Below are 27,063 nucleotides of genomic sequence, written 5' to 3' on the forward strand. Positions count from 1 at the left end.
TCAGTCCAACCCTGCCATATAACGCATCCTCTGTTCAGGGATGTGGCTTTGTAAAACGGCAGCATCTTGTTCACTGGTGACTTCCAATACTCCACCGATGGCGCTTCGGTCTTCCTCCAATGTAGAAGAATTGCCTTGCCCGCATAGAACAGAGTAACCGACAATAAAATTCTTTGTGCTCCAAGAGGTGCCATTTCCTCCACCAAACCCAGCAAACACACTGTCAGCATCAAAGGTACCCTCAATGTGGTCCTAGGACTAATCTTTGAAGTGTTAATTCTTGTGGACCAAGGCCAGGGGTATCCAACCACATGTCCCACAACTTTTCAATATTACCCGGACATCCACGTCTTTTAAAGATGTAGCACCCTCCTAGTCAGGTGCTAGAAAGGGAGTATAGTTTTGTCTGCCTATCAGAGGAGCAGCAGGTAAATTCTATATTGCACTCTGCTTATCAGGGATCAGGATCTGTGAGTTAGGTCTGCTCAGTGTGCCCAGTGTGTGATTCATCTGGTCTAAGGGAGTGTCCCCAGCTGATCCAATAGGGAGGCACATTGGATGCTGGAGGAAACCTGGCCAATGACACACAGGCTTTTGATACAGGCCCAGGGATTGGCACAGATGGGTTGTCTCAGTGCATTGTGGGGCAGGGTATAAAAAGTCAGAGGCACATGAGGTAGAGGTCTTTTGGCGGGAAGAAAAGTCCCGGAAGGAGGGTGGTGGCTGCCTCCTCCTCTGCAGCAGTGGGTGATGGTCACAGGCAGTCGGCCTGGTGAGCCAGTGCTGTGAGGCTGAACACAGAGGTCCAGGAGAGCTGACTGGAGGAGTTGGGGCACTGTGAGAATCTGGAAAAACAGTATCGTGAGTACAGAAGATTCTTTCCCAGGGTTCTGCCCAGGAAGGGGACCACTCCGGAGTGTGTAGCCAGTGAACGAGTGTCAGCAAGTGCATAGAAAGGGGGTACTGGGGTAGTACCCTGAAGAGAAACACAAATAGGAACACTTACCTCAGCTTCATACAAGTGGCAGGATGAAGTAGCGGCCTTGCCGCATTCTCAAGCTAGAAGTCCTCTGAATTGTGAATTGTTCAACAGTTGGAGTATCCCACTCATCCCTTCTCCTATCCCAATATGAAATAAAACCACAAAAACATCTACCCCTAGACTGATCATTGACTGAGCTAAGAACATAAAGTGTTAAGATTTCTGCAAGTTCTGCAAGCAGTTGCTACAGGTAACCCAAGGAAATCCTTAAAATGTGAAAATTCCTCTAGGGGGCAGTGCTACACCTTATATACCTTTCATTTATTCAAGAAGGCTCGGGGGGGGGGGGGGGGGTTAAGAAGGCTCGGGGGGGGGGGGCCTCCCTTGACTCTCTCCAACCACAACCCCACATAGGCACTAGCTCATTCATCCGGCTCCTTGCTGGTGAGCGTCTTAGCATTTTTTTTGCTATCTCTTAGTAAATTGAGGCCTCTCTCTGTGGGATTGCCCCCTTCTCTTTCACCCTCTCATATTCTTTGCTTGCCTGACTTTCCTTTCTTCCTCTCTCACACCATCTTTGCCTCCCCTCTTTTTATCTCCATTCTCTTCATACCCCCACCCCCCCCTTTGCCCCCTAGTACTTACCCTCCCCTACCTCTTCCTAACCTCACTTCCCAACCTTCCCCTCGCCCTTCTTAACACATGGATAACATCAGGATCCTCTCGATCAATGCTAAGGGACTTAACGTCCCGGAAAAAAGGGGTAATTTTGTTAAACGATCTAAAATTGATATCACCTTTGTACAGGAGACCCACTTCAGGGATGACAAGCTTCCACTATTTAAGAACCGGTTTTTCCCCTTGGCCTACCACTCTACTAACCCGGAGGCTAAATCAAAAAGAGCCTCTATCATTTCTTCTAGTACGGTACCATGGACACTGTGCGCATATTCTAAAAGACCCCAATGGCCGATTTCTGTTTCTGAAGGACAATGTTGGTGACGTCAGAGTGACTTTGACCACCTATTATGCTCCCAGCAGCCAGCATGACTAGAGGTATGGAGAAGAGGTATGGAGAAGCTCCTGGAGTTCTCTTAGGGTCAACTAACTATTGGGGGAGATTTTAATATTTTTAATATCCCTCTGATGCCTTCGGAGGATACATCTCTTGGATCCTCCTCTGTCCCCCCTGGCATCCGCAAACGTATTGCAAAGTCCCTCCATAGTGCACACTTGATAGATGTTTGGCGCCTGATGCATCCCGAAGAACGAGACTATTCTTTCTATTCCTCACCTCACCAACTATACTCTCGTATAGAATATTTCTTGATGCCGCATTGTCAATTACACGCGATTCGTGACTCTTTAATAGGTTCTATTACATGGTTCGGCCATGGCCCTGTTATACTTTCGATGGTCCAGAACCCAGATGTGGAAACTAAATGAAAGCCTACTCCAAGATGAGACTGTTGATGATACTAACCCTGGAATCATTTGGGAGGCACACAAGGCAGTGATTTGTGGGGTGATCATTAAGTATGGATCCTGGATCAAAAAACAGTGTACAGCACAACTAGACTCCATACTCAAAGCTTTGCATGCGTTGGAGTCCCATCACAAACACGCTCTGTCACTCTCCTCAGAGGTAGAACTTATGACTCTACGTAGGCAAATTAATGACCTTTTACTTTACAAAGCTATGGCAGCCATGCAAATTTGTCATAAAATGTCATATGAGTTGGGAAATAAGTGTGACAGACTATTGGCTAGATCCCTCCGAAAAGAAACATTATCTCCCACAAAGGTCAAAAAGCCACGTTACCTAGACATATCACACAAGAATTTAAATTCTTCTATGCCTCGCTCTATAACTTACAAACCCCAACCCCCAACAGACTCAAATAGAGGAATACCCTAGAGGATCCCATCACCTTGGCTGAACTAAAACAGGCAATAGTTGGTTAAAAAGTGGGGAAGGCCCAGAGACCGGATGGGTTTACCATCCAATATTATAAAACACTCTTGCCGTCACTTGGACAGTTTATGGTTGACATGTTTAATACATGGGGCTCTGGGACATATATCCCCCAAGGAGACTTTACAAGCTCACATTTCAGTCATCTCTAAAGAGGGAAAAGATCTCACCTTCTGTAGTAGCTACCGATCCATTTCCTTGCTAAATGTCGATCTTCACCAAAATCCTAGCAACTAGGATCCAACAACAGCTGACGCAACTGATCCATTTGGATCAAGTTGAATTTGTGCCTACATGTGAGGCAAGGGATAACACAACCATAGTCCTCAACCTCCTACATGTAGCCACCAAGACCCGCACACCCTGTGTCCTCCTAAGCACAGACACAGAGAAGGCCTTTGATTGAGTAAATCAGCGTTTTATGTTTGCAGTACTTCGACATGTGGGCTTTGGCAACACCATGCTAAAAATTGGATTTCACAGATCTATTCTGCCCCTGCTGCACAGGTTAAGGCAAACAGTGTCTTACGGGACTACTTCACAATTAGGAATGGGACAAGACAGGGGTGCCCTCTGTCACCCTTACTCTTCGTATTATCACTAGAATCCTTTTTATGTAGAATACGCCTCCACCCGGATATCTCAGGCATGACTGTTGGGGTTCCCCAGCAGAAAATATCAGCGTATCCAGAAGACATGTTATTTTCCCTCATAAATCTGATAATTTCTCTACTGAATCTTCTTCACGAGTTTGAGGCATATGACACTCTGTCCAATCTAAAAATCAACTTTTATACTAAATCTGAAGCTATGGGAGTAGGCTTGACAAACCACCTCCTCCACCAACTGCGACTGAATTTTAAGCTAAAATGGATTAACTCAGCACTGAAATACCTGGGCACTCTCATACCACCAAAATTTTCACCCATCTTCACCCTGTACTTTCTTCCCCTCCTAAAGAAAGTCCACATTCTATAAGATAAATCGAAATCTGATCTCCATTTATGGTTTGGGAGATGCAACATTATTAAAATGTGCATACTCCCTAAGTTCCTATTCCTCTTTCAAACACTTCCGATATTCATCCCTTCGCATTACTTTAAACAAGATGACACCCTACTAGTGGATTTTATCTGGGCACATAAGCGACCTAGGCTATGTAGGAGACTACTCTCGCTTCCTAAATGACCAGGTGGATTGGCAGTACCAGACTTATGCATGTACTGTCAGGCTACACAATTGGGGAGACTCAGACTGGTGTCGTCATGGTGAAGCGAAGCTTTGGCCCAGACTAGAACCAGCCCAATGCAACATACCCGTCCATAGAGCTTCATCGTGCCACCCACCATTCACTACCAGACTCCATAAGATGCCATCCCCTCATAGGTCACACAATAAGAACCTGCTCTAAATTATTCACACAACTTTCACTTTCCCCGACACACTCGCCACTGACACCTATACTGGGGAATCCCCAGTTTACCCCGGGCTACCAAGATAAAACATTCAGGACCTTGATGGAGTCAGGCTATTTCCAAGCCTCCCATTTTTCAACATCATCTAGTTGGCCTGCACTCACAGACCTCATGGACTCCTCTGGAGCCTACCGTCTGGAGGGCATTGCAACTCCATAATTTCTTAAACTCATTGCCACCTCCCAGTGAATGCAACACACAACTTACACCCTTCGAAGAACATTGCTCTCAAGACAGAATACTGACACAGGTATTATCCACGACCTATGCATTACTGATCACACCCCAGGGGACTTACCAACCCCCATTCTTAGCTAAGAGGGAACAGGATTTAGACTGTAACTTTAATCCAGACCAACAAAATCACATCATTCCATTTATATCATCCATTTGCATGTAAATACAAGAAACCAACTTCAAACTCCTAACAAGGTGATACCGCACGCCGTCAAGGTTGAGCAGGTTCTTCCCCACACTCACTGATCAGTGCTGGAGATGCCAGGAAGGGCCGGGGGACACTCCTACATGATTTTTGGTCGTGTCCTAAACTAGCGGAGTTCTGGAAGACAGTACGTGAAATGTCTCAGAGGTTTATAAACCGACCGCTCCCCAATGACCCTGCTCTCTTCCTTCTCCATGCCATTAACATCCCGGCCCAGACCTATAAACATTCTGTCATTCGTCACCTTCTAAATGCTGCTAAAATGTGCATCCCTCTTAAATGAAAAAACCCACAGACCCTGACTGTTGGCATGTGGCTCAAAAAGGTTCAAGAAATAAATAGAATGAAAAAACCTTGTTCTCTCAACACGTCCCCAACATGAACGATATACCAAAACCTGGGGTCAATGGAATATATCTGTCCCCTCTGATGAAGGCTGCTCTTTAATTAAGGGTGGCAATACTAAAGAGACCTCATGTTGAGTTTGGGGAGCTCTAAAATATTGGTGGAAAGTATTGCTGATGTAGGGCCATAGCTTTACCAATGCTAACCCCCCCCCCCCCCCTCCACCCCTCCTTCCCTTCCCCCCTCATCCAACCTACTTATCCTCTTCTGCCTCTCTCTAGGTTTTTTTTACTTCCCTCTCTCTTTCTACTACTTATTCATTTCACTCCTTCCTTCTTCTTCTATACGTTATGCGAAACTGGAACAAGCAACTCCGGGTACTTTCTAGTCCTGCATAACTCCTCCCATTAGAGGAATTGTAGAACCGATGTAGATCTCAAACGTATGACTGAATTGTCTTCAATGTTGTAATACACTGTCTCAGCATATGTTCTATAAGGAATGTTACTGTTTATTATGCCTGGAAGTTGACTTTCATATAAATAAAAGAATTGAAAAAAAAAGAGATTTGACATGGATCAATTATACAACCTTACCCAACCAAACATCACTAAGTAATAATGCAATTGAAATGATGACAATGTTATTGTTTGGAATATGACGTTACAATGAGAAATGGAGATGGATCTTTCCAATGGTGTACAGTATCTCCTCATTTGTTGGAACATGACATTATATTGAAGAATAGAGATGGACCTTTAATTTGGTGTACAGTATCTCCTCCCCATTTGTCTGGAAAATGACTTTATATTGAGGAATGGAAATGTGGGAAGGTAATTTAAAAAAAAAAAAAAAAGTATTTTTCAGGAGTCATATATGTTGGTCGAGCATTTTAAAGTTTAAAAAGAGATCTGTCGTGGAACTGGGTGCAATCACAACACCAAACTTTGATAACTAACCAGAGCAATGATACCACCCAACCAAATATTACTAAGTAAGCTTTAAACCATTATTGCATAATTACCCAAGCTGATATCTGGAGAAGTTTCTTCCTTTTTAACTGCGTCCATCATCCCAACCTCCTCTGTAAACTGCTGATTCCCCCTCAAATACGGGATGGTGTGATCTTCCTGTGTGGAATTCCGGGAATACAGAGGACGGGGACATCTCTCTGGTGGGTTTCTGTAACTGGATGACTCCACCATGGTATCCTGGTACTGCTTCCTATGTCCTTTTCGAAACGTTGCCTCCTCCACTACATAATCCTCATCATCATCCTCTTGTATCTCTTCTTTGTTGGCCTGTGTGGAATCTCGGGAATACAGAGGAAGGGAACATCTCTCTGGTGGGTTCCCAATACTGGATCCATCTGTAGGAAGCACACACACTGACTGAATACATTGTTTCTATGTGTTTATCAGATGATGGGGGATCTAGGTGGATCCTCCGTACTGCTCTCTCCTTTACAATAAAGTCTCCTCTTACCCGCTGTGATGTGAGAAGCGGTTTATTCTCCATCATGACGTCCTTGCAGAAATGGGTCTACAAATCCTCAAACATCAATCCATATACCTGAACAGTTTTTGTATTTAGTGGCCATCACTCACCTGTGCTGATGTCTGGAGAAGATTCCTCCTCTTTAACTTTGTCCATCATCCCAACCTCTTCCCTGAACTGCTGATCACCCCTCACATACGTCTCTTCTTCCTCTTTAACCTCATCTTTTATATCTATCAGATTTTCATTCTAAACAAACAAAAAATAGCAGGGAATGGTTTCTTTAAAATGTGAGCACAAATAACCTTTTACCTAAAAGTGGAATATATTTTCATACAGTCAGATCACTTTTACGATCTCGACATTCACATTCCCCTACCTGATGATGGTGAGGGATGGTGTGATCTTCCTGTGTAGAATCCCGGGAATACAGAGGACGGGGACATCTCTCTGGTGGGTTCCCATTACTGGATCCATCTGTAGGAAACACACACACTGACTGAATACATTGTTTCTATGTGTTTATCAGATGATGGGGGATCTAGGTGGAGCCTCCGTACTGCTCTCTCCTTTACAATAAAGTCTCCTCTTACCCGGTGATGTGAGGGGCGGCTGATTCTCCATCATGACGTCTTTGTAGAAGTGGATCTACAGATCCTCAAACATCAATCCATATACCCAAACAGTTTTTGTATTTAGTGGCCATCACTCACCTGTGCTGATGTCTAGAGAAGATTCCTCCACTTTAACTTTGTCCATCATCCCAACCTCTTCCCTGGACTGCTGATCACCCCTCACATACGTCTCTTCTTCCTCTTTAACCTCATCTTTTATATCTATCAGATTTTCATTCTAAACAAACAAAATAGCGGGGGAATGATTTCTTTAAAATGTGAGCTCAAATAACCTTATACCTAAAAGTGGAATATAATTTCATACAGTCAGATCACTTTTACGATCTTGACATTCATCTTCACCTACCTGATGATGGTGAGGGATGGTGAGACCTTCCTGTGTGGAATCCTGGGAATACAGAGGACAGGGAGATCTCTCTGGTGGGTTCCCATTACTGGATCCATCTGTAGGAAACACACACACTGACTGAATACATTGTTTCTATGTGTTTATCAGATGATGGGGGATCTAGGTGGACCCTCCGTACTACTCTCTCCTTTACAATAAAGTCTCCTCTTACCCGGTGATGTGAGGGGCGGCTGATTCTCCATCATGAATTCCTTGTAGAGATCCTTGTGTCCTTCTAAGAATCTTCTGAGAATCCTCCTCACCTCTCTGGTCAGGTCTGTGTTTTACTGATAGAAATAAGAGTGATGTCATGTGACCTCACAGAATCCTCCTCACCTCTCCGATCAGGTCTGTGCTTTATTAATAGCGATATCATGAGAGACGCGAGAGAAAGCAAGGTGGCAGCATTGGATCTGGGTGAAGAGTGGGGGACAGAAGCGTCAAATATGGGGTGTGAGGAGTGGAGAATGAGATCTGCAATGTTGAATTCCCTTATTCAACATTGCAGATCTCCACTCCTCACACCCCATATTTGACGGGGAGTGGGGGACAACAGTGGAGTGGGGGTTGTGGAATATAGGTGAGCAGTGTGGGAAGGGGGGTGAGGAGAGGGGAACAACAGTGTTGGATGAGGAATGAGAAGTAGGGAACAGGGGTGATAGATGGGAGGTGAGGAATGGTGGAAAGCAGTGTTAGATGGGGGGTGAGGATCAGGGGACAGTGGTGTTAGATGGGGGGTGAGGAATGGTGAACAGCAGTGTTAGATAGGGGTGAGGAATGGGGGACAGTGGTCTTAGATGGGGATGAGGAATGGGGGACAGCGGTGTTAGATGGGGGGTGAGGAGTGGGGGCCCAGTGGGTGTTGGGGCAGAGGATGGGATTAATGTTAGTAGTGACGAGGGAGGAAAGCTGCTGAAAATTTCCAGAGGTGAGTGTCGGGGTCACCCCGAGCTCTGCCTCTTTCCCAGATAGATTATGAGTACCTCAGCTCTGCTTGGTGAGGGCGCTACAGGAGAGCTGGAGGAAGTTTTGCTGCTCATCCTACTGTGATTTCACCGGGGGACTGCAATCTGATTCTCAGTGTTATGCGTTCCTCTGTTTCTGTTCCCCCGGCATAAAAATGGAAGGAGGACATTTTCTTTATGTAATTAAAGTTATAGTAATATCTTATTACCTCCTCTGCTGCCACTTCCAGCTACGTCTCCTCTCTACTTTCTCCCGACTCACCTCTGAAATTCCTATTTATAGCTGACATCACTTCCTCTGTGGACCTACATCACTTCCTGTCAGTATCTCACATCACTTCCTGTCAGTATCTTACATAAAAAAAAACCTACCCGTGAGAAATGCCTACCCTCGTCACTTCCGGTGCACCTACGTCAGCACTACGTCATTGAACAGCTGAGGAGCTGATTAGTGCGCATGCACGGAGGGTATGGATTTTTCACAGCAGTGTGTCTAACGTTACACCGCCTCAGCTGTTGCGGTGGTTACATTAAAACAGCTCGGCTGCAATATGAGTCATCTCCGCTCCTACCCCTGTCACTTCCCTGATGTTGGCTACTAAATGTAAAAGCGCATCACGGAGCCGAGATCTCCGTGATTTACATTTCATACACCCGCCGCCGCTTTTACATTTACTAGCCGAGTTCAGGGAAGTGACAGTGGTAGGAGCGGAGATGACTCATGTTGCGGCCGAGCTGTTTTAATGTAACCACCGCAACATCTCATGCCGTGTAACGATACACACACTACCGTCAAAATTTCATATCCTCCGAGCATGCACACTTGTCAGCTCCTCAGCTGTTCAATTACGTCACCGGGGCTGTGAGCATGCGCACTGCTGCGCTGCTCAGCTGTTCCTGACAGGAAGTGACGAGGGTAGGCATTTCTCACGGGGTAGGTTATTCTCTCGGAACACCGGTCTGTTTCTCATCACTTCCTGTCTGTGCGTTCCATCTGAGAGAAGTCAGGTCACCACCTTGTAGACCATATTGTAAGGTGACCAGATTTTTTAAATTAAATCCAGGGACATATTTTTTTTTTATTTGGCAAATGGTAAACTATTTTATAAGCATATTTCCTTGAAATGATCTATGCGGTGTATGTGGGATGTGTTTATGGAATGATTGTATGATAACGGAAAATTTATATCAAATACTTACCTTAATTTTCCTTTCCTGATGGACTCCATGGCAGCATACATTTGGGTAGCCCCGCCTCCGAAAAAAAAAAAGATAAAGATACTTTTTAGAATTTTTTGGGATAGGACTACCAAATGTTAGGAAGATAAGATAGAGGAATAACTTGGATGGGGGGGGGGGGGGGAATGGGCTGGGCACAGCTAAATTCAAATCCAATCCGGGCAGGAGTGATGGTGTCACCCTCTCTGCAAAAGGTAAGAAATACTGCAGAGCTGCAATGTGCAAATAGTGGTGAAACACCCGATATATAATCAAAATAAAATGTAAAATATGCACATTAATTGTACTATTTATTATGATTATATATGGGAGGGGCGGGGGGGTCACCACTATTTGCACATTGCAGCTCTGCGATATTTCTTAATGAAGTGTAGGGCAGTGCTGCATTTTTTTTTTTTTATTGTTGCACATTAGATGAGGGAACCAGCTAACAAGATTCTCTTATTGCTTTTGGGGTTTTTTTTTTTGCATGGTAGTTGTTTTACTTGATTTGTTATGTCCCCTGTGGACAGGTAACCAGTGGCCTTGCATATTGGTGGTCGGTGTGCCCCTGTATGCTGGTGGTCAGTGTGCCCCTGTATGCTGGTGGTCAGTGTGCCCCTGTATGCTGGTGGTCAGTGTGCCCCCTGTATGCTGGTGGTCAGTGAGCCCCCTGTATGCTGGTGGTCAGTGTGTCCCCTGCATGCTGGTGGTCAGTGTGCCCCTGTATGCTTGTGGTCAGTGTGCCCCTGTATGCTGGTGGTCAGTGTGCCCCCTGTATGCTGGTGGTCAGTGAGCCCCCTGTATGCTGGTGGTCAGTGTGCCCCTGTATGCTTGTGGTCAGTGTGCCCTCTGTATGCTGGTGCTACATGCAGGGTGCAGGAGGATTCTACATATAGGGTGCAGGAGGATACCACGTGCAGGGTTCAGGAGGAAGACAGCAGTTCAATTGTACAAGACACAGAGGAGTCAATGGGCCCTTCTGAGGAGCGTGAGGAGTCTCAACCTAGTTGTAGCTCTCAAGGGTTGGAAAGTGAATCTGAACTCAGAGATGGGGTGTCATTAAGGCTACGAAGGGAAATACACCCGCCAAAGCGTCTGACGTATGATACCCAAGAGAGAGTTCTGAAGAACAAATTGTAATGCCCCACACAAGTAACTGCCTCTTCTGTTGGGATTCCCAAGGAAGACCATCTTATTCCACCCACTGACACTATTAGGTTGGCCACTGATTTCTTGTTGGCCTATTGTGAGAGTGACTTGCATTTATTGACCACTTGTTAGCTGCTATTAGTTCCACACAAAACTGCTGTTCATTTTAATTCTGGGGTACTTTATATCTCAATGGAGTCGTCCACTTAGGAGTCCCATCATCTTTGGGGACCAAAGACATTCAAGTGGGGGGAGGATGTAGCCAAGTGAAGAAATCGCTACCAGCATAGTTAAAGTGGAGTTCCGGCCACAAAATTGACATAATCACCTTTGTCACCTGAAAAAGAAATGGATAGTTACGGTTGTTTTTTTTTTTTTTTTTTACTTACCTTGTTATTGTAGAAAAATATACTCACCTTTCTTCCACTTCCTCCCTCGGCGGCCGCGGCCCGCGCCGTCACTTCCGGTTTGCAATGATTCCTGGGAGCTGAACGTCATCGCTCCCATGAATCAAATGCGCCAGCACCGGCCCCGCTCGTCACTTCCGGTGCACCGGAAGTGACGAGCGGGGCCGGTGCAGGCGCATTCTGGGAGAAGAGGACATGGAAGAGGACACAGAAGAGGATCGAGCTGGCTTCAGCTGCCCACATCTGAGATGGCAACGCTGGAGAAGAGTATTTCTTCTTGCAGGTAAGTGCGACCTGGGACAGTACAGAGGCTATCCATTGTGGAATGTACTAGCCCTGACTGTCCCGGGGGTATTTTTATTGAAAAAAAAATGTTGTGGCCGGAACTCCGCTTTAAGGCTGATATACTGTTCCTTTAAATTTGGTGCTTATTTTGAGGTTCTCCTGAAGAGTGGCGTGTTGGATTGTGGAATATATAGTCCAGTGGAGGATGAAGACTGTGCAAAGTGGGCAGGAAGGAACTATCCTCCCAGATAGATGCGAGTTCCGTGGGGGATTATGGGAGAGTCTATAAATAAGGGGCGGAGTCGGATGTTCACTCTCTTGCCTCGGGGACTGTGTGCGTTGTGGATGTGCCAGAGAACCGCTGTGGAGAGCAGAGTGAGTAGAGGCTGTGGCCTAGTGCGGAGACACCTTGGAGAGGTGGTGGATGTTACAGAGAGGTGACCAACCTGGTGCGGAGTACTGTCGGAGCGGAGTGTCAGAGGATTGGGTGAGAGATACCTAATTGTAGTGAGCACAGCAGCTCACGGACACAGTGAAAGGGCGTGTGATGCAGCAGAGACACAGAGAGGACTTTATTGTAGTGGAGCGGTTGCCATGGGACACTCCTGATCTTTCATAGTGCTTGGCGAACCGGGAGGCCTCATCTGTACACATACAGTGGTTTATACTGACTTCATTGTAGACAGAGCCTGGATTACAAATACCCCTTTTTCCCTTTGGATTACAAATATCATTCACGGAATGATTAGAGCTCCTACTGCTGGGGAAGATCAGCAAGGCCATGCCCAGGAAGAGACTCATTTAATTCATAGGAAAGGGGGCCCCCTATAGGTGATAGAGTGCACTCTTTCAGGCTATATTTAATATTGATATGGATTCTCTTGAGATATATCCATGCAGCTGAGTTAGTCAGATCCAACTGTTTTATCTACAGTTAATATAGAGTCAAACGTCTGATTTGTCACTCTCACACATTTATAAGAGGAATTGAATCATTATTATATTCATATACTTCTTCAGTTAGATATTGTTATATCTAGTTGTAGCTGACATTATTGGTGTATGAGATTCTGAGTCTTGGGCCACTCAGTTATTCTGGGACTTTAAAGCGGAGTTCCACCCATTTTTAATAGGTTGGAATACATAGCTGTATGTAATCCCCTTTAAAATGGCTTTTACCAATGGAAACTTTTTTTTTTTTTTTTTGCTAGTAAATACCTTAATTTTGGCTTTATTCCTCCTCTCCTCACTTCCTGGTCCGATCGGCGATGACGTCATTCGGCGATCCGCAGTGTCTGCTGGGATGTATTCTACTTGCAGTAGCTGTATCTGTACTGAGCCGTGCCTGCCCCGCCTCCTCTCATTGAATTGCATTGTATGAATGTATTAAGGCTGTTCTCTGCCCAGCCTCCGCCCCGCCTCCTCTCAATACAACTCAATGAGAGTTTCCATTGGTAAAAGCCATTTTAAAGGGGATTACAAAGATCTAAAGTTCCAAAAATGGGTGGAACTCCACTTTAAGATTCAGAATCTCACTTTGGTTCTTTACACTCATATTTCCTGTTGTGTTGAAACTATATCTGTTCATTTCCTTAACCAGTAACTGATATATTGTTATTCAAGTGTCATTGTTGTTTCTCTGAACTATCATGTCAGAACCCATAGTGTCAAGCGGGTTGGAGGTGCCTCAGGGTCAAGAGAGTGTGAAGGAAACGAACATACTCAGCAGCCCCTGTGGGGGGCGCGCTACATATATATATATAAACTCTGTGCGCCAGTATCTCCTTCCTCCATTAGCAGAAAGACAGGATCTCCATCTTCCCTACTAACAGAACGGCGATCTGCCTTGTTTACATTGGCAGACAACTGCTCCGCCTCTCTCAGGAATGATCACTGGGTACCGACGGATACCGTGTCCGCTGGATCCACTGATTTGCTCCCGCTGTGTCCAGCGGGAGCTGGGCACGCCCCAGACCCAGAAAAGCAGATGACGGACAGGTATGTGGTTTTGCGCAGAACGGCCGCCCTACCGCAGTACATGTATGTTGGGCAGTCAAAGAAAAAAGTCTCCCTGATAAAGAGAGAGGCTATGACCTGGTGGATTACATGGGGAACTCCTGGGCCCAGCTGAGGACATTTAGGGCCTTAAGATTGAAGATGTGGTGGATGTCTCCTTTTGGTTTGGGAACTGTGGACAGAGAAGAACTCCTGGAACTCTTCTGGCCTTAGCTCAGTGAGATAGAGTTTGGAAGACTAATGTCATAGACCGGTTGCCAAAAAGTTTAGGGCTTTAGAAAGGGCCTCCAATGGCTGTCAATGTGGTGCCTTCTCCACTCTCCATCTCACTAATAAAACCCCAATGGATGATCTCTATGAACTGATCACATTCCAATCACCGATCATCTAATCATTGGTAAAAAAGAAGACTCGGCACAGAATATTGTACGAAGAGTTTTTATTGGACAAGATCAGAATAAGCGATTACCACACAGTAAATGATATGAATAAAATAAAGCTTAAATCTTTTATAATAGAATTAACAAATGTGTCAAATGGATTAATAATCATACATTGGTTGGACCAATAAAAATCCGGCTACTTCAATAAATCAAAAGAAGCAAAAAAATGAAGCAACCAATCATCAGGTATGCATTCTTGACCGTGATGCGATTGAGGACCCTATAATCAATGCAAGGTCTCAACTTACCCCCCTTCTAAGAAGGTTCACCAGTGAAAGATAAATCCTGATTGGCTGCTGTGGGTTAATGCATGTTACAGTGATCTTTTTCCATCCAGTATGTTAGATCTATATACATATTTATAAGTAGAACACAAAAAGAATGTATTGTCAGAATTGTTTGTCTGCTGCCCCACGTATTGTCATGAATGCCCACTTGTTGCCCCCATGTATTACCAACAGGTGCGCACACCGTGGTGAACAAGCACGATATTACGTGTGAAACGCGTCCACCTTTCTGTATCCCGTATTGACTGTCTGCAATAAATATCATCGCTATAACCTGTTGGAGTGCCACCATTTTCATTGGTTTTATGCCCCATATATTGTCAGGATTGCCCACTTATTATCCCATGTATTGTGATGATTGCTCACTTGTTGCCCCATGTTTTGTCTTAATTGCTCACTTGTTGCCCCATGTATTGTCATGATTTCCCGCCTGTTGCCTCATGTGGGGAGGGATTGGTAAAGGTAGAGAGTTTAGTCATGATTTTACCACCCCCTTAAGCTTAAATGGCAGCCGGATGGGGTGGTACACATGGCACTGCAATTTGCGGCTTCTGCAAGCCTCACACCCCCCGGTCACATTGGGCAATGCTATTCAACTGAATGGGGTTGTGCCGCAACAGCCCCGATGCATACGGTTGCGGCGTACTGGCGTGGGCTTTACAGGGTTAACATAAGGGCTCCCAGCTGCCTGCCAACCCCACAGCGGGTCAGAGGGCGATGCGGGTGTAAACCAACCCCGAGTGGACTGTGGTGGTTTCACATTTGTTTATGGACTAAACAGTTCCACCCGTTACAATCCAGCATCCATTTCCCGTAGTACCAGCAGGGGGTGCACTCTGATGTTTCATTATATTTCCTTTATTTTTAAACTTTCCCGCACTCTGAACACGAAATCGGAGCCTCTAATATAAGTGAATTCTTTGCTGTTTAAAATGTACATAAGGGGTGAAACATTTCCCGCACTCTGAACATGAAATAGGACGCTCGCCTGTATGAACTTTATGGTTTCTAAAAAATAAACCTTTGTTTGGAAAACATTTCCCGCACTCGTAACATTAAAAAGGGCGCTTACCTGTGTGTAAGTAGGTGTTTTTTCTTAGTTAAACATTTCCCGCACTCTGCACCAGATTAGAGACGCTCGCCTGTAAGAACTTTCCAGTGTCTAACAAGTAAACATTTAAACGCAAAACATTTCCCGCACTCTGAACATGAATAGGGAAGCTCACCCGTTTGTATTCTCTAAAGGCTAAGAAGGTTTCCTTTATGATTAAAACATTTCCCACACTCTGAACATTAACAGGGAAGCTCACCCCTCTGAATCTTCTTATGACTAAGAAGGTTTCTTTTTTTTTTTTTTTCATTTTTAAAAGAAGTTTTTATTTGGATTTTTCACATCCTTAAATGTTTTCACAAAATATATTAAACAGGAACTTCCCGACCCACATAATGGAACACTGTACATTTCCCAAAATAATAATAAAAAAATAAAACACAACCACACAATAAGAGCGAGTCTCACCCCCAGCAGAAAGACCAGCACCAACCTAGCACATGTCCATCACAGTGGAGCAGGCCCAGCTGGTACCAAGGGCATGTAATCCATTATGCATCATACCAGAAATGAAGGCAGTTTGTCCTTCTGATTTAAAAAGGTCACAAGGGTAGATGATACCTAAACATGATAGAAAGTTATAACCAGTAATGACTCCAGTAACTTAAGAGAGGACTGAGAGCAGACCTTAGAGACCTAAAAAGCAAGTCTGTCAACCTTTTTAAAAAACTTAAAAGTACACCTGCTATGAGAAAGATAAGGAAGCTAAAATAGCGAATCCCACTGGAAGGCAAATTGTTTGGCTATATCAGAATGACAACCAGGCAGTATTTTCAGATTGGGTTTGGCAATAATGTTTGAATGTGATAGCAATTTTTGTTTGATGCAATATATCATGCGAAAAATAAATTTGATCTTTGTACCTGCCATAAAATCAATACTTGGAGTTCATGGAGGGACACAAGAATTCAAAAAGTATTGGGTTTTACCGTCACCTACAGGAGGATCTGGACACTGCCAAACAAAAGTTTGGGCCAGCACAGTATGACCCCTCCTGCTCTGAGCACATCTCAATTTTATGGTGAAGCATAACTATGTAACCCCAAGAAAGGACTTACAGTAAGTACACAAATCCCATTTGCTTTCTTGTTCATTGAGGGACACAGTAATTTAGAGTCTATCTTAATGTCCAAAAGCAGAGGGGTAGGTAAAAGAAACAAAACACGAACAGGCCTAAGGACTGCCTGCAGCTCAAAGAGGTACCTGAAGGACCTTACACCATCAGATGAGGCCTAAACATCCCCATGGTAAAACCTGGAGCAAAAAGTGAACAGATGACTAGGCGACCACTTGCAATTTGGAAAACAGTTGCTCGACGCTAAAAAGCCCAAAAAACACTTACTGCTCCTTTGCAGAAAAAGATAGAAACTAATCCCCAAGAACATAATTTTGTGTGGTAGTTTGTCTGAGCTACTGAAAAATATAGGAACAAGAAGCAGGTTCACAATACAGGGACAGGGTCAGAATGACAAAGAGAAAGGTTTTCGGATTGTAGTAGGGGCTGTGAGAATCTCAAACAGCACAAACAACATACAGGCAATGGAGGGAAAGATCCCTTTGATGAACTGGAAAAAGAGCAGAAAGATGTGAAGCCTGAAACTACCTTAGGAAGGATGTTCTAGGTCTCATAACCATCTTGCCCTCATGTACGGTCAGAAAGGGTTCTTTAAAGGATAAGTCCACCAGTTCAGAGACATGGCTCTTCCTAGGAGACGAACAACTGAGGCATGTTGGCCCAAATTGTTTCTTTGTACGCCAGTGTTCAAATTCTTCAGTATAACCCAACAGTCTCCAGACTCCTGTGCCCTTCAATGAATAAGAAGGAAATAGGGGTTGCCTCGGCTTGCCCATGTCACAAAATACTTGTACCTGACTTGTGCTGACGCAAACTTCAATATAGAGCTGCACGATTCTGGATAAAATGAGAATCACATTTTTTTGCTTGGAAAAAAGATCACGATTCTCGGGCTAACATTTTTTTACATTATACAAAAAGGTTTCTTTTGTGATTAAAACATTTCCCACACTTGGCACATGAATAGGGACGTTCAACAGCATGTATTCTTTTGATGGCTAAGAAGGCTTACTTCATGAGTAAAACATTTCCCACACTCTGAACATGAATAGGGACGCTCACATGTGTGTATTCTCTGATGCCTAAGAAGGTTTCCTTTTTTATTAAAATATTTCCCACACTCTGAACATGAATAGGGACGCTCTCCTGTGTGTATTCTCTGATGCCTAATAAGGACTACTTTATCCTTGAAACATTTCCCGCACTCTAAACATGAATACGGACGCTCACCTGTGTGTATTCTCTGATGGCTAAGAAGGCTTACTTTATCCCTAAAACATTTCCCGCACTCTGAACATGAATAGGGACGCTCACCTGTGTGTATTCTCTGATGGCTAAGAAGATTTCCTTTATTCTTAAAACATTTTCCGCAATCTGAACATGAATAGGGACGCTCACCTGTGTGTATTCTCTGATGGCTAAGAAGGTTTCTTTTATCCTTAAAACATTTCCCGCACTCTGAACATGAATAGGGACGCTCACCTTTGTGTATTCTTTGATGGTTAAGAAGGCTTACTTTATTTTTAAAACTTTTCCCGCACTCTGAACATGAATAGGGACGCTCACCTGTGTGTATTCTCTGATGGATAAGAAGGCTTACTTTATGATTGAAACATTTCCCACACTCTGAACATGGATAGAGAAGCTCACCTGTGTGCATTATCTGATGCCTAATAAGGACTAGTTTATCACTGAAACATTTCCCGCACTTTGAACATGAATAGGGACGCTCACCTGTGTGTATTCTCTGATGTTTAAGAAGGCTTTCTTTATGACTAAAACTTTTATCGCACTCTGAACATAAATAGGGACGCTCACCTGTGTGTGTTCTGTGATGGCTAAGAAGGCTTTTGTTGTGCTTAAAACATTTCCCGCACTCTGAACATGAATAGGGACGCTCACCTGTGTGAATTCTCTGGTGCCTAAGAAGGTTTACCTTTTGATTAAAACATTTCCCGCATTCAGAACATGAAAAAGGTTGCTCCCCTGTGTGTATTCTCTGGTGCTGAAGAAGACTTCTTTTACGATTGAAACATTTCCCGCACTCTGAACATGAATAGGGACGCTCACCTGTGTGAATGCTCTGGTGCTGAAGAAGGTGTGCTTTTTGACTAAAATATTTCCCGCACTCTGAACATGAATAGGGACGCTCAGCTGCGTGTATTACCTGATGTCTAACAAGGCTTCTTTTCTGTTTAAAACCTTTCCCGCACTCTGAACATGAATAGGGATGCTCACCTGTGTGTATTTTCTGATGGCTAAGAAGGCTACTTTTCTGTTCAAAACATTTCCCGCACTCTGAACATGACAATGAATTCTCTCCTTTATGAACCCCTTTATAGTGTAAAGAAGATTCCCTGAGATGAGATGGTTTCCCGCACCCGTCGGCACTGTCATATATTAGAGGACTATGTGAAGTATCAGGAGATTCCTCAGAATTAGACATATCCAATGATCTCATCCAATGGTGAGGTCTGTCATGTATATTATGAGGAACGGGATTTACTTCTGGAGAAGATGCCATGTCATTATCTTCTGTAGTCACATCTTCCTCCGATGTCCTTCTATTCCCACCACAGAGTCCGTCTGTCAGAAGACAAGAAAAATTACCAAGAGTTTTCCACACTCATATACACTGCTCAACACTTTATAATCAGCGTATAGCATCAAGTCAGGGAAACTCCTGGGATATTCATCTGGTCAGTGAAGTAGCAGAGGGGGTTGTTACCAACAGGTGCACTAGATGGGCAACAATGAGACGACCTCCAAAACAGGAATGGTTTTACAGGTGGAGGCCACTGACATTTTCCCTACTCATCTTTTCTGAGTGTTTTTTTTTAAATCAGAAAAAGTTTTATTATAAAGAAAGAAAAGTCCATTCCATTCGGTACACAATATTTCCGCTTTGTACAGTCATAGACACAGCGATCGTAACCTTCATATATAGTCACTCCTGCATGTTTCCATTCCCCACCTCCACTGACTCCGCCCACTCCCCCAACATCTCACTGACTCCACCCACTCCCCCAACATCTCCTTGGCCTGCGCCTTATCCCGTTCCCTACTGTTTATTCATTCCATGGACTCAGCTTTTTTTTTTTTTTTTGAAAATTAATTTTTATTGATTTTTAATCACAAAAAAAACAAACAAGGCAACCAAAACAACTCCCCATCCCCCCCAACCTCAGTGCAATGCTCATGTACTACAATATTTATAGGAAAATGCAAAAGGAGAACCTCCCAGGAGAACCTCAACGCGGCAGTGCCTCCCCCACACAGACTCTCACCCAGGTCCATACGCCAACCTCCCCCACCCTCTCACCACTGCTTGTTGTCTGCTAGGCATAGACGTCATTTGTTACCTCCCTAAGTATCAGGGGACCTCAACTCACCCCTCTAAGGTGACCATCACCTTCACCGGTGGCAGACCACAATCACCTCCGAGAAGAGTAGATGGCCTCTCAGTCCAACCCTGCCATATAACGCATCCTCTATTCAGGTATGTGGCTTCGTAAAACGGCAGCATCTTGTTCACTGGTGACTTCCAATACTCCACCGATGGCACTTCGGTCTTCCTCCAATGTAGAAGAATAGCCTTGCCCGCATAGAACAGAGTAACCGACAATAAAATTCTTTGTGCTCCAAGAGGTGCCATTTCCTCCACCAAACCCAGCAAACACACTGTCAGCGTCAAAGATACCCTCAATGTGGTCCCTTGGCTCTTTCCAACCACAACCCCACATAGACACACGCTCATTCATCCGGCTCCTTGCTGGTGAGCGTCTTAGCATTTTTTTTGCTATCTCTTAGTAAATTGAGGCTTCTCTCTGTGGGATTTCCCCCTTCTCTTTCACTCTCTCATATTCTTTGCTTGCCTGACTTTCCTCTCTCATACCATCTTTGTCTCCCCTCTTTTTATCTCAATTCTCTTCATACCCCCACCCCCCTTTGCCCCCTACTACTTACCCTCCCCTACCTCTTCCTAAACTCACTTCCCAACCTTCCCCTCGCCCTTCTTAACACATGGATAACATCAGGATCCTCTCGATCAATGCTAAGGGACTTAACGTCCCGGAAAAGAGGCAAATTTTGTTAAACGATCTAAAATTGATATCACCTTTGTACAGGAGACCCACTTCAGGGATGACAAGCTTCCACTATTTAAGAACCGGTTTTTCCCCTTGGCCTACCGCTCTACTAACCCGGAGGCTAAATCAAAAGGAGCCTCTATCATTTTTTCTAGTACGGTACCATGGACACTGCGCACATATTCTAAAAGACCCCAATGGCCGATTTCTGTTTCTGAAGGACAATGTTGGTGACGTCAGAGTGACTTTGACCACCTATTATGCTCCCAACAGCCAGCAGGATGAGTTCATTACTAGAGGTATGGAGAAGCTCCTGGAGTTCTCTGAGGGTCAACTAATTATTGGGGGAGATTTAATATCCCTCTGATTCCTTCGGAGGATACATCTCTGGGATCCTCCTCTGTCCCCCCCTGGCGTCCGCAAACGTATTGCAAAGTCCCTCCATAGTGCACACTTGATAGAGGTTTGGCGCCTGATGCATCCCGGAGAACGAGACTATTCTTTCTATTCCTCACCTCACCAACTATACTCTCGTATAGACTATTTTGTTGATGCCGCATTGTCAATTACACGCGATCCCTGACTCTTTAATAGGTTCTATTACATGGTCCGACCATGCCCCTGTTATACTTTCTTACACACTAACAGACTTTCGATGGTCCAGAACCCGGATGTGGAGACTAAATGAAAGCCTACTCCAAGATGAGACTGTTTTGACAGATGTAGAGAATTAGACCATTTCTTTCAGACTAACACCATTGCAGATACTGACCTTGGAATTATTTGGGAGGCACACAAGGCAGTGATTCGTGGGGTGCTCATAAAGCATGGCTCCTGGATCAAAAAACAGCGTACAGCACAACTAGACTCCTTACTCCAAGCTTTACATGTGTTGGAGTCCCATCACAAACATGCTCTGTCCTTCTCCTCAGAGGTAGAACTTATGACTCTACGTAGGGAAATTAATGACCTTTACTTTACAAAGCCAAGGCAGCCATGCAAATTTGTCGTAAAATGTCATATGAGTCGGGAAATAAGTGTGGCAGACTATTGGCTAGATCCCTCCAAGAAGAAACCTATTATCTCCCGCACAGGTCAAAAAGCCACATTTCCTAGACATATCACACAAGAATTTAAATTCTTCTATGCCTCACTCTATATCTTACATACCCCAACCCCCAACAGACCCATACAGAGGAATACCTGCTCTCTTTATGGATGCCCTGGTTGTCCAACACTGACAGTAAATCCCTAGAGGATCCCATCACCTTGGCTGAACTAAAACAGGCCATAGGTGGTTAAAAAGTGGGGAAGGCCCAGAGACCGGATGGGTTTACCATCCAATATTATAAAACACTCTTGCCGTCACTTGGACAGTTTATGGTTGATATGTTTAATACATGGGGCTCTGGGACATATATCCCCCAAGGAGACTTTACAAGCTCACATTTCAGTCATCCCTAAAGAGGGAAAAGATCTCACCTCCTGTGGTAGCTATCGACCGATTTCCTTGCTAAATGTCGATCTTAAACTGTTCACCAAAATCCTAGCAACTATGATCCAACAACATCTGACGCAACTGATTCATTTGGATCAAGTTGGATTTGTGCCTACACGTGGGGCACAGGATAACACAACCAAGGTCCTCAACCTCCTACATGTAGCCACCAAGACCCGCACACCCTGTGTCCTCCTAAGCACAGACACAGAGAAGGTATTTGATTGAGTAAATCTGCATTTTATGTGTGCAGTACTTCGACATGTGGGCATCGGCAACACCATGCTAAATTGGATCTCACAGATCTATTCTGCCTCTGCCGCCCAAGTTAAGGCAAACAGTGTCTTATCGGACTACTTCACAATTAGGAATGGGACAAGACAGGGGTGCCCTCGGTCACCCTTACTCTTCGTATTATCACTAGAATCCTTTTTATGTAGAATACTCCTCCACCCGGATATCTCAGGCATGACTGTTGGGGTGACCCAGCAGAAAATATCAGTGTATCCAGACGACATGTTATTTTCCCTCATGAATCCTATAATTTCTCTACCGAATCTTCTTCACGAGTTTGAGGCATATGGCACTCTGTCCAATCTAAATATCAACTTTAGTAAATCTGAAGCTATGGGAGTAGGCTTATCAAACCCCCTCCTCCACCAACTGCGACTGAATTTTAAGCTAAAATGGATGAACTCAGCGCTGAAATACCTGGGCACTCTCATACCACCAAAATTTTCACCCATCTTCACGCTCAACTTTCTTCCCCTCCTAAAGAATGTCCATATTCTATAAGATAAATCGAAATCTGGTCTCCATTCATGGTTTGGGAGATGCAACATTATTAAAATGTGCATACTCCCCAAGTTCCTATACCTCTTTCAAGCACTTCCGATATTCATCCCTTCGCGTTACTTCAAACAAGAGGACACACTACTAGTGGATTTTATCTGGGCTCATAAGCAACCTAGGCTATGTAGGAGACTACTCTTGCCTCCCAAGCGACTAGGTGGACTGGCAGTGCCAGACTTATGCAAGTACTGTCAGGCTACACAATTGGGGAGACTCAGACTGATGTCATCATGGTAAAGCGAAGCTTTGGCCCAGATTAGAACAGGCCCAATGCGACATACCCCTTCATAGAGCTCCATCGTGCCACCATTCACTACCAGACTCCATAAGACACCATCCCCTCATAGGTCACATGATAAGAACCTGCTCTAAATTATTCACACAACTTCCACTTCCCCCAATACACTTGCCGCTGACACCCATACTGGGGAATCCCCAGTTTACCCCGGGCTACCAAGATAAAACCAGGACATTGATGGAGTCAGGCTATTTCCAAGCCTCCCATTTTTAAACATCATCTAGTTGGCCTGCACTCAAAGACCTCATGGACTCCTCGGTACCCTACCGTCTAGATTTCTGGAGGGCATTGCAACTCCATAATTTCTTAAACTCATTGCCACCTCCCAGTGAACGCAACACACAACTTACACCCTTCGAAGAACATTGCTCTCAAGACAGAATACTGACACAGGTATTATCAACGACCTATGCATTACTGATCACACCCCAGGGGACTTACCAACCCCCATTCTTAGCTAAGAGGGAATGAGCTTTAGGGTCCATGTACACGAGACGTTTGTAAAAGTCATTTGAACGCTGGAACTTGAACGCCGGAAAAAACGCCTGTTGTGCCGCGTTTGCCATGCCGCGTTCGGACACGTTCAGGCGCGTCTATCGGCGTTCGCGTTCAGAGGCGTTTTTTTGCAAAACACATCAGGAGACCCTCCCAAGCACCCACAATGCAACAGAATTGTGTTTTTGAGCAATTTACATGTGATAGAAGAGTCAGAGTAGAGTGAGCAGTGGCACAGAGAGCAGTGGGTTTCTAGAAAGCTGATTTTTTTCTATATATTATTATTGGATATATATATCATTATATAATGCGTTTTAAGTTATTACATTTTGTTTATGCGTTTTACGTTATTACATTTTGTTTAATGTGTTTTTATAAATAAAAAATTCTATTTGTTCATATGCATTTGTTGAATTTTCCTTCTTCACCCACACAATAGAACACCTATGCACATGTGTGTGTCCCACCCCGGTATTATTGGCCATGTCTCAAACCTTTTGATTTTGGGTTAGGGGTATATACCCCAAACCCAAAATATACAGAGTTGGGTCACTCTGGCATGGCAGCTACAAAGTCTGGTCACCCTGACATGGCAGAGTGGGGTCATGCAGCTCCCATGTCAGGGTGACCTGCCTGTGCCATGCCAGGGTGACCCCACTCTGTCATGTCAGGGTGACCGGAGTTTAGGGTGACCTGCCTGTGCCATGCCAGGGTGACCCCACTCTGTCATGTCAGGGTGACCGGAGTTTAGGGTGACCTGACTCTGCCATGCCAGGGTGACCCCACTCTGTCGTGTCAGGGTGACCGGAGTTTAGGGTGACCTGACTCTGCCATGCCAGGGTGACCCCACTCTGTCATGTCAGGGTGACCGGAGTTTAGGGTGACCTGACTCTGCCATGCAAGGGTTACCCCACTATGCAGATTTCGGGTTTAGGGGTATACATATACATGTGTATATGTTCATATATATATGTGTATAGTGTGTATATATATATATATATATATATATATATACACATATACACATACATGTATTATGTTTATTATGCCTGGAAGTTGTCTTTTATATAAATAAAAGAAATGAAAAAAAAAAAAAAATCTGACATGAATCAATGATACAACCTTACCCAACCAAACATCACTAAGTAATAATGCTATTGAAATGATGACAATGTTATTGTTTGGAATATGACGTTACAATGAGAAATGGAGATGGACCTTTCATATGGTGTACAGTATCTCCTCCTCATTTGTTGGGAACATGACGTTATATTGAGGAATGGAGATGGACCTTTCATATGGTGTACAGTATCTCCTCCTCATTTGTCTGGAAAATTACGTTATATTGAGGAATGGAGATGTGGGAAGGTATTTTAAAAAAAAAAAAGTATTTTTTTAGGAGTCATATGTTGGTCGAGCATTTTAAAGTTTAAAAAGAGATCTGTGGTGGAACTGGGTGCAATCACAACACCAAACTATGACAACTAACCAGATCAATGATACCCCCCAACCAAACATCACTAAGTAAGCTTTAACCCATTCTTGTATAATTACCCGAGCTGATATCTGGAGAAGTTTCTTCCTCTTTAACTGCGTCCATCATCCCAACCTCCTCTGTAAAATGCTGATCACCCCTCACATACGGGATGGTGTGATCTTCCTGTGTGGAATCCCGGGAATACAGAGGACGGGGACATCTCTCTGGTGGGTTCCCATTACTGGATCCATCTGTAGGAAACACACACACTGACTGAATACATTGTTTCTATGTGTTTATCAGATGATGGGGGATCTAGGTGGACCCTCCGTACTGCTCTCTCCTTTACAATAAAGTCTCCTCTTACCCGGTGATGTGAGGGGCGGCTGATTCTCCATCATGACGTCTTTGTAGAAATGGGTTTACAGATCCTCAAACATCAATCCATATACCCAAACAGTTTTTGTATTCAGTGGCCATCACTCACCTGTGCTGATGTCTGGAGAAGATTCCTCCTCTTTAACTTTGTCCATCATCCCAACCTCTTCCCTGAACTGCTGATCACCCCTCACATACGTCTCTTCTTCCTCTTTAACCTCATCTTTTATATCTATCAGATTTTCATTCTAAACAAACAAAATAGCGGGGGAATGATTTCTTTAAAATGTGAGCACAAATAACCTTATACCTAAAAGTGGAATATATTTTCATACAGTCAGATCACTTTTTACGATCTCGACTTCCATCTTCACCTACCTGATGATGGTGGGGGATGGTGTGATCTTCCTGTGTGGAATCCCGGGAATACAGAGGACGGGGACATCTCTCTGGTGGGTTCCCATTACTGGATCCATCTGTAGGAAACACACACACTGACTGAATACATTGTTTCTATGTGTTTATCAGATGATGGGGGATCTAGGTGGAGCCTCCGTACTGCTCTCTCCTTTACAATAAAGTCTCCTCTTACCCGGTGATGGGAGGGGCGGCTGATTCGCCATCATGACGTCCTTGTAGAGATCCTTGTATCCTTATAAGAATCTTCTGAGAATCCTCCTCACCTCTCCGGTCAGGTCTGTGTTTTATTAATAGGGATAAGGCAGGAGGTTCAACAATACATTGAGGAAATTACAGGTGTAGATATTACTAATGACCCATAGGTTTGCTTATTTCACAAAACTGGTAAATCAAAAAAACTGTATAAAAGCACGATAGTCCCAAATTAGGGAGCAAAGGGGGCAATTCCAAAAAATTGTCTAAAACTTAGAAAGTCTTATAATTAGAGATTGGTATAAAAGAGTTGAATATACAATATGGAATACATGAGAAGCAGACTGGAAGACTAGTTGGTTAAGTGGGCAGAGTTCAAGAAGACGAGTAAATATTTAGAAATCTGGACAGATTAGAGTATGAGGGTGGAATATCGGTAGATTAAGAAGAAAGGGAGGTGGTAAAATAGACGACTAGATGACAAATACCGAGTGGAATGGGAAGTGGGAGGGATCTGGGGAGAAGGCTTTCTTGGGTAAGGGTTTTAGTAAGATTATAGATATGTATTTTCTGTTTTTGAAAATTAATAAAATATAAAATTTTGATTTAAAAAAAAAAAAAAATGTCATGTGACCTCCCAGAATCCTTCTCACCTCTCTGGTCAGGT

General features: G+C 44.1%; 5 protein-coding genes across 6 annotated transcripts in view; 3 read left to right on the forward strand and 2 right to left on the reverse strand.

The window, feature by feature from the left end:
• On the reverse strand, positions 1-26,437 carry LOC309563907 (uncharacterized protein; the record flags this gene model as incomplete). The annotated part of the gene is made up of 5 exons (XM_082268540.1): positions 26,377-26,437; positions 26,169-26,260; positions 7,698-7,790; positions 7,430-7,568; positions 1-134 (listed from the first exon to the last, which is right to left on the reverse strand). Exons 1-5 carry the CDS (start codon positions 26,408-26,410, stop codon positions 1-3), a joined length of 492 nt encoding a protein of 163 aa, XP_082124666.1. The 5' UTR covers positions 26,411-26,437.
• The window catches only part of LOC309564430 (uncharacterized protein), a gene marked incomplete at its 5' end in the record, with an annotated part of 504,148 nt that overhangs the window by 223,561 nt on the left and 253,524 nt on the right, over positions 1-27,063 (forward strand). The gene's annotated exons all lie outside the window — the stretch shown is intronic.
• Positions 1-27,063, reverse strand: part of LOC309563902 (uncharacterized protein) — a gene marked incomplete at its 3' end in the record, with an annotated part of 281,290 nt that overhangs the window by 144,968 nt on the left and 109,259 nt on the right.
• Positions 1-27,063, forward strand: part of LOC309562808 (uncharacterized protein) — a 400,807-nt gene that overhangs the window by 116,363 nt on the left and 257,381 nt on the right. The gene's annotated exons all lie outside the window — the stretch shown is intronic.
• LOC309562643 (uncharacterized protein) overlaps positions 1-27,063 on the forward strand; it is a 361,535-nt gene that overhangs the window by 62,961 nt on the left and 271,511 nt on the right. The gene's annotated exons all lie outside the window — the stretch shown is intronic.

This window comes from Pelophylax lessonae, assembly GCF_965119305.1.
Source record: "Pelophylax lessonae genome assembly, chromosome: 9".
Taxonomy (NCBI): domain Eukaryota; kingdom Metazoa; phylum Chordata; class Amphibia; order Anura; family Ranidae; genus Pelophylax; species Pelophylax lessonae.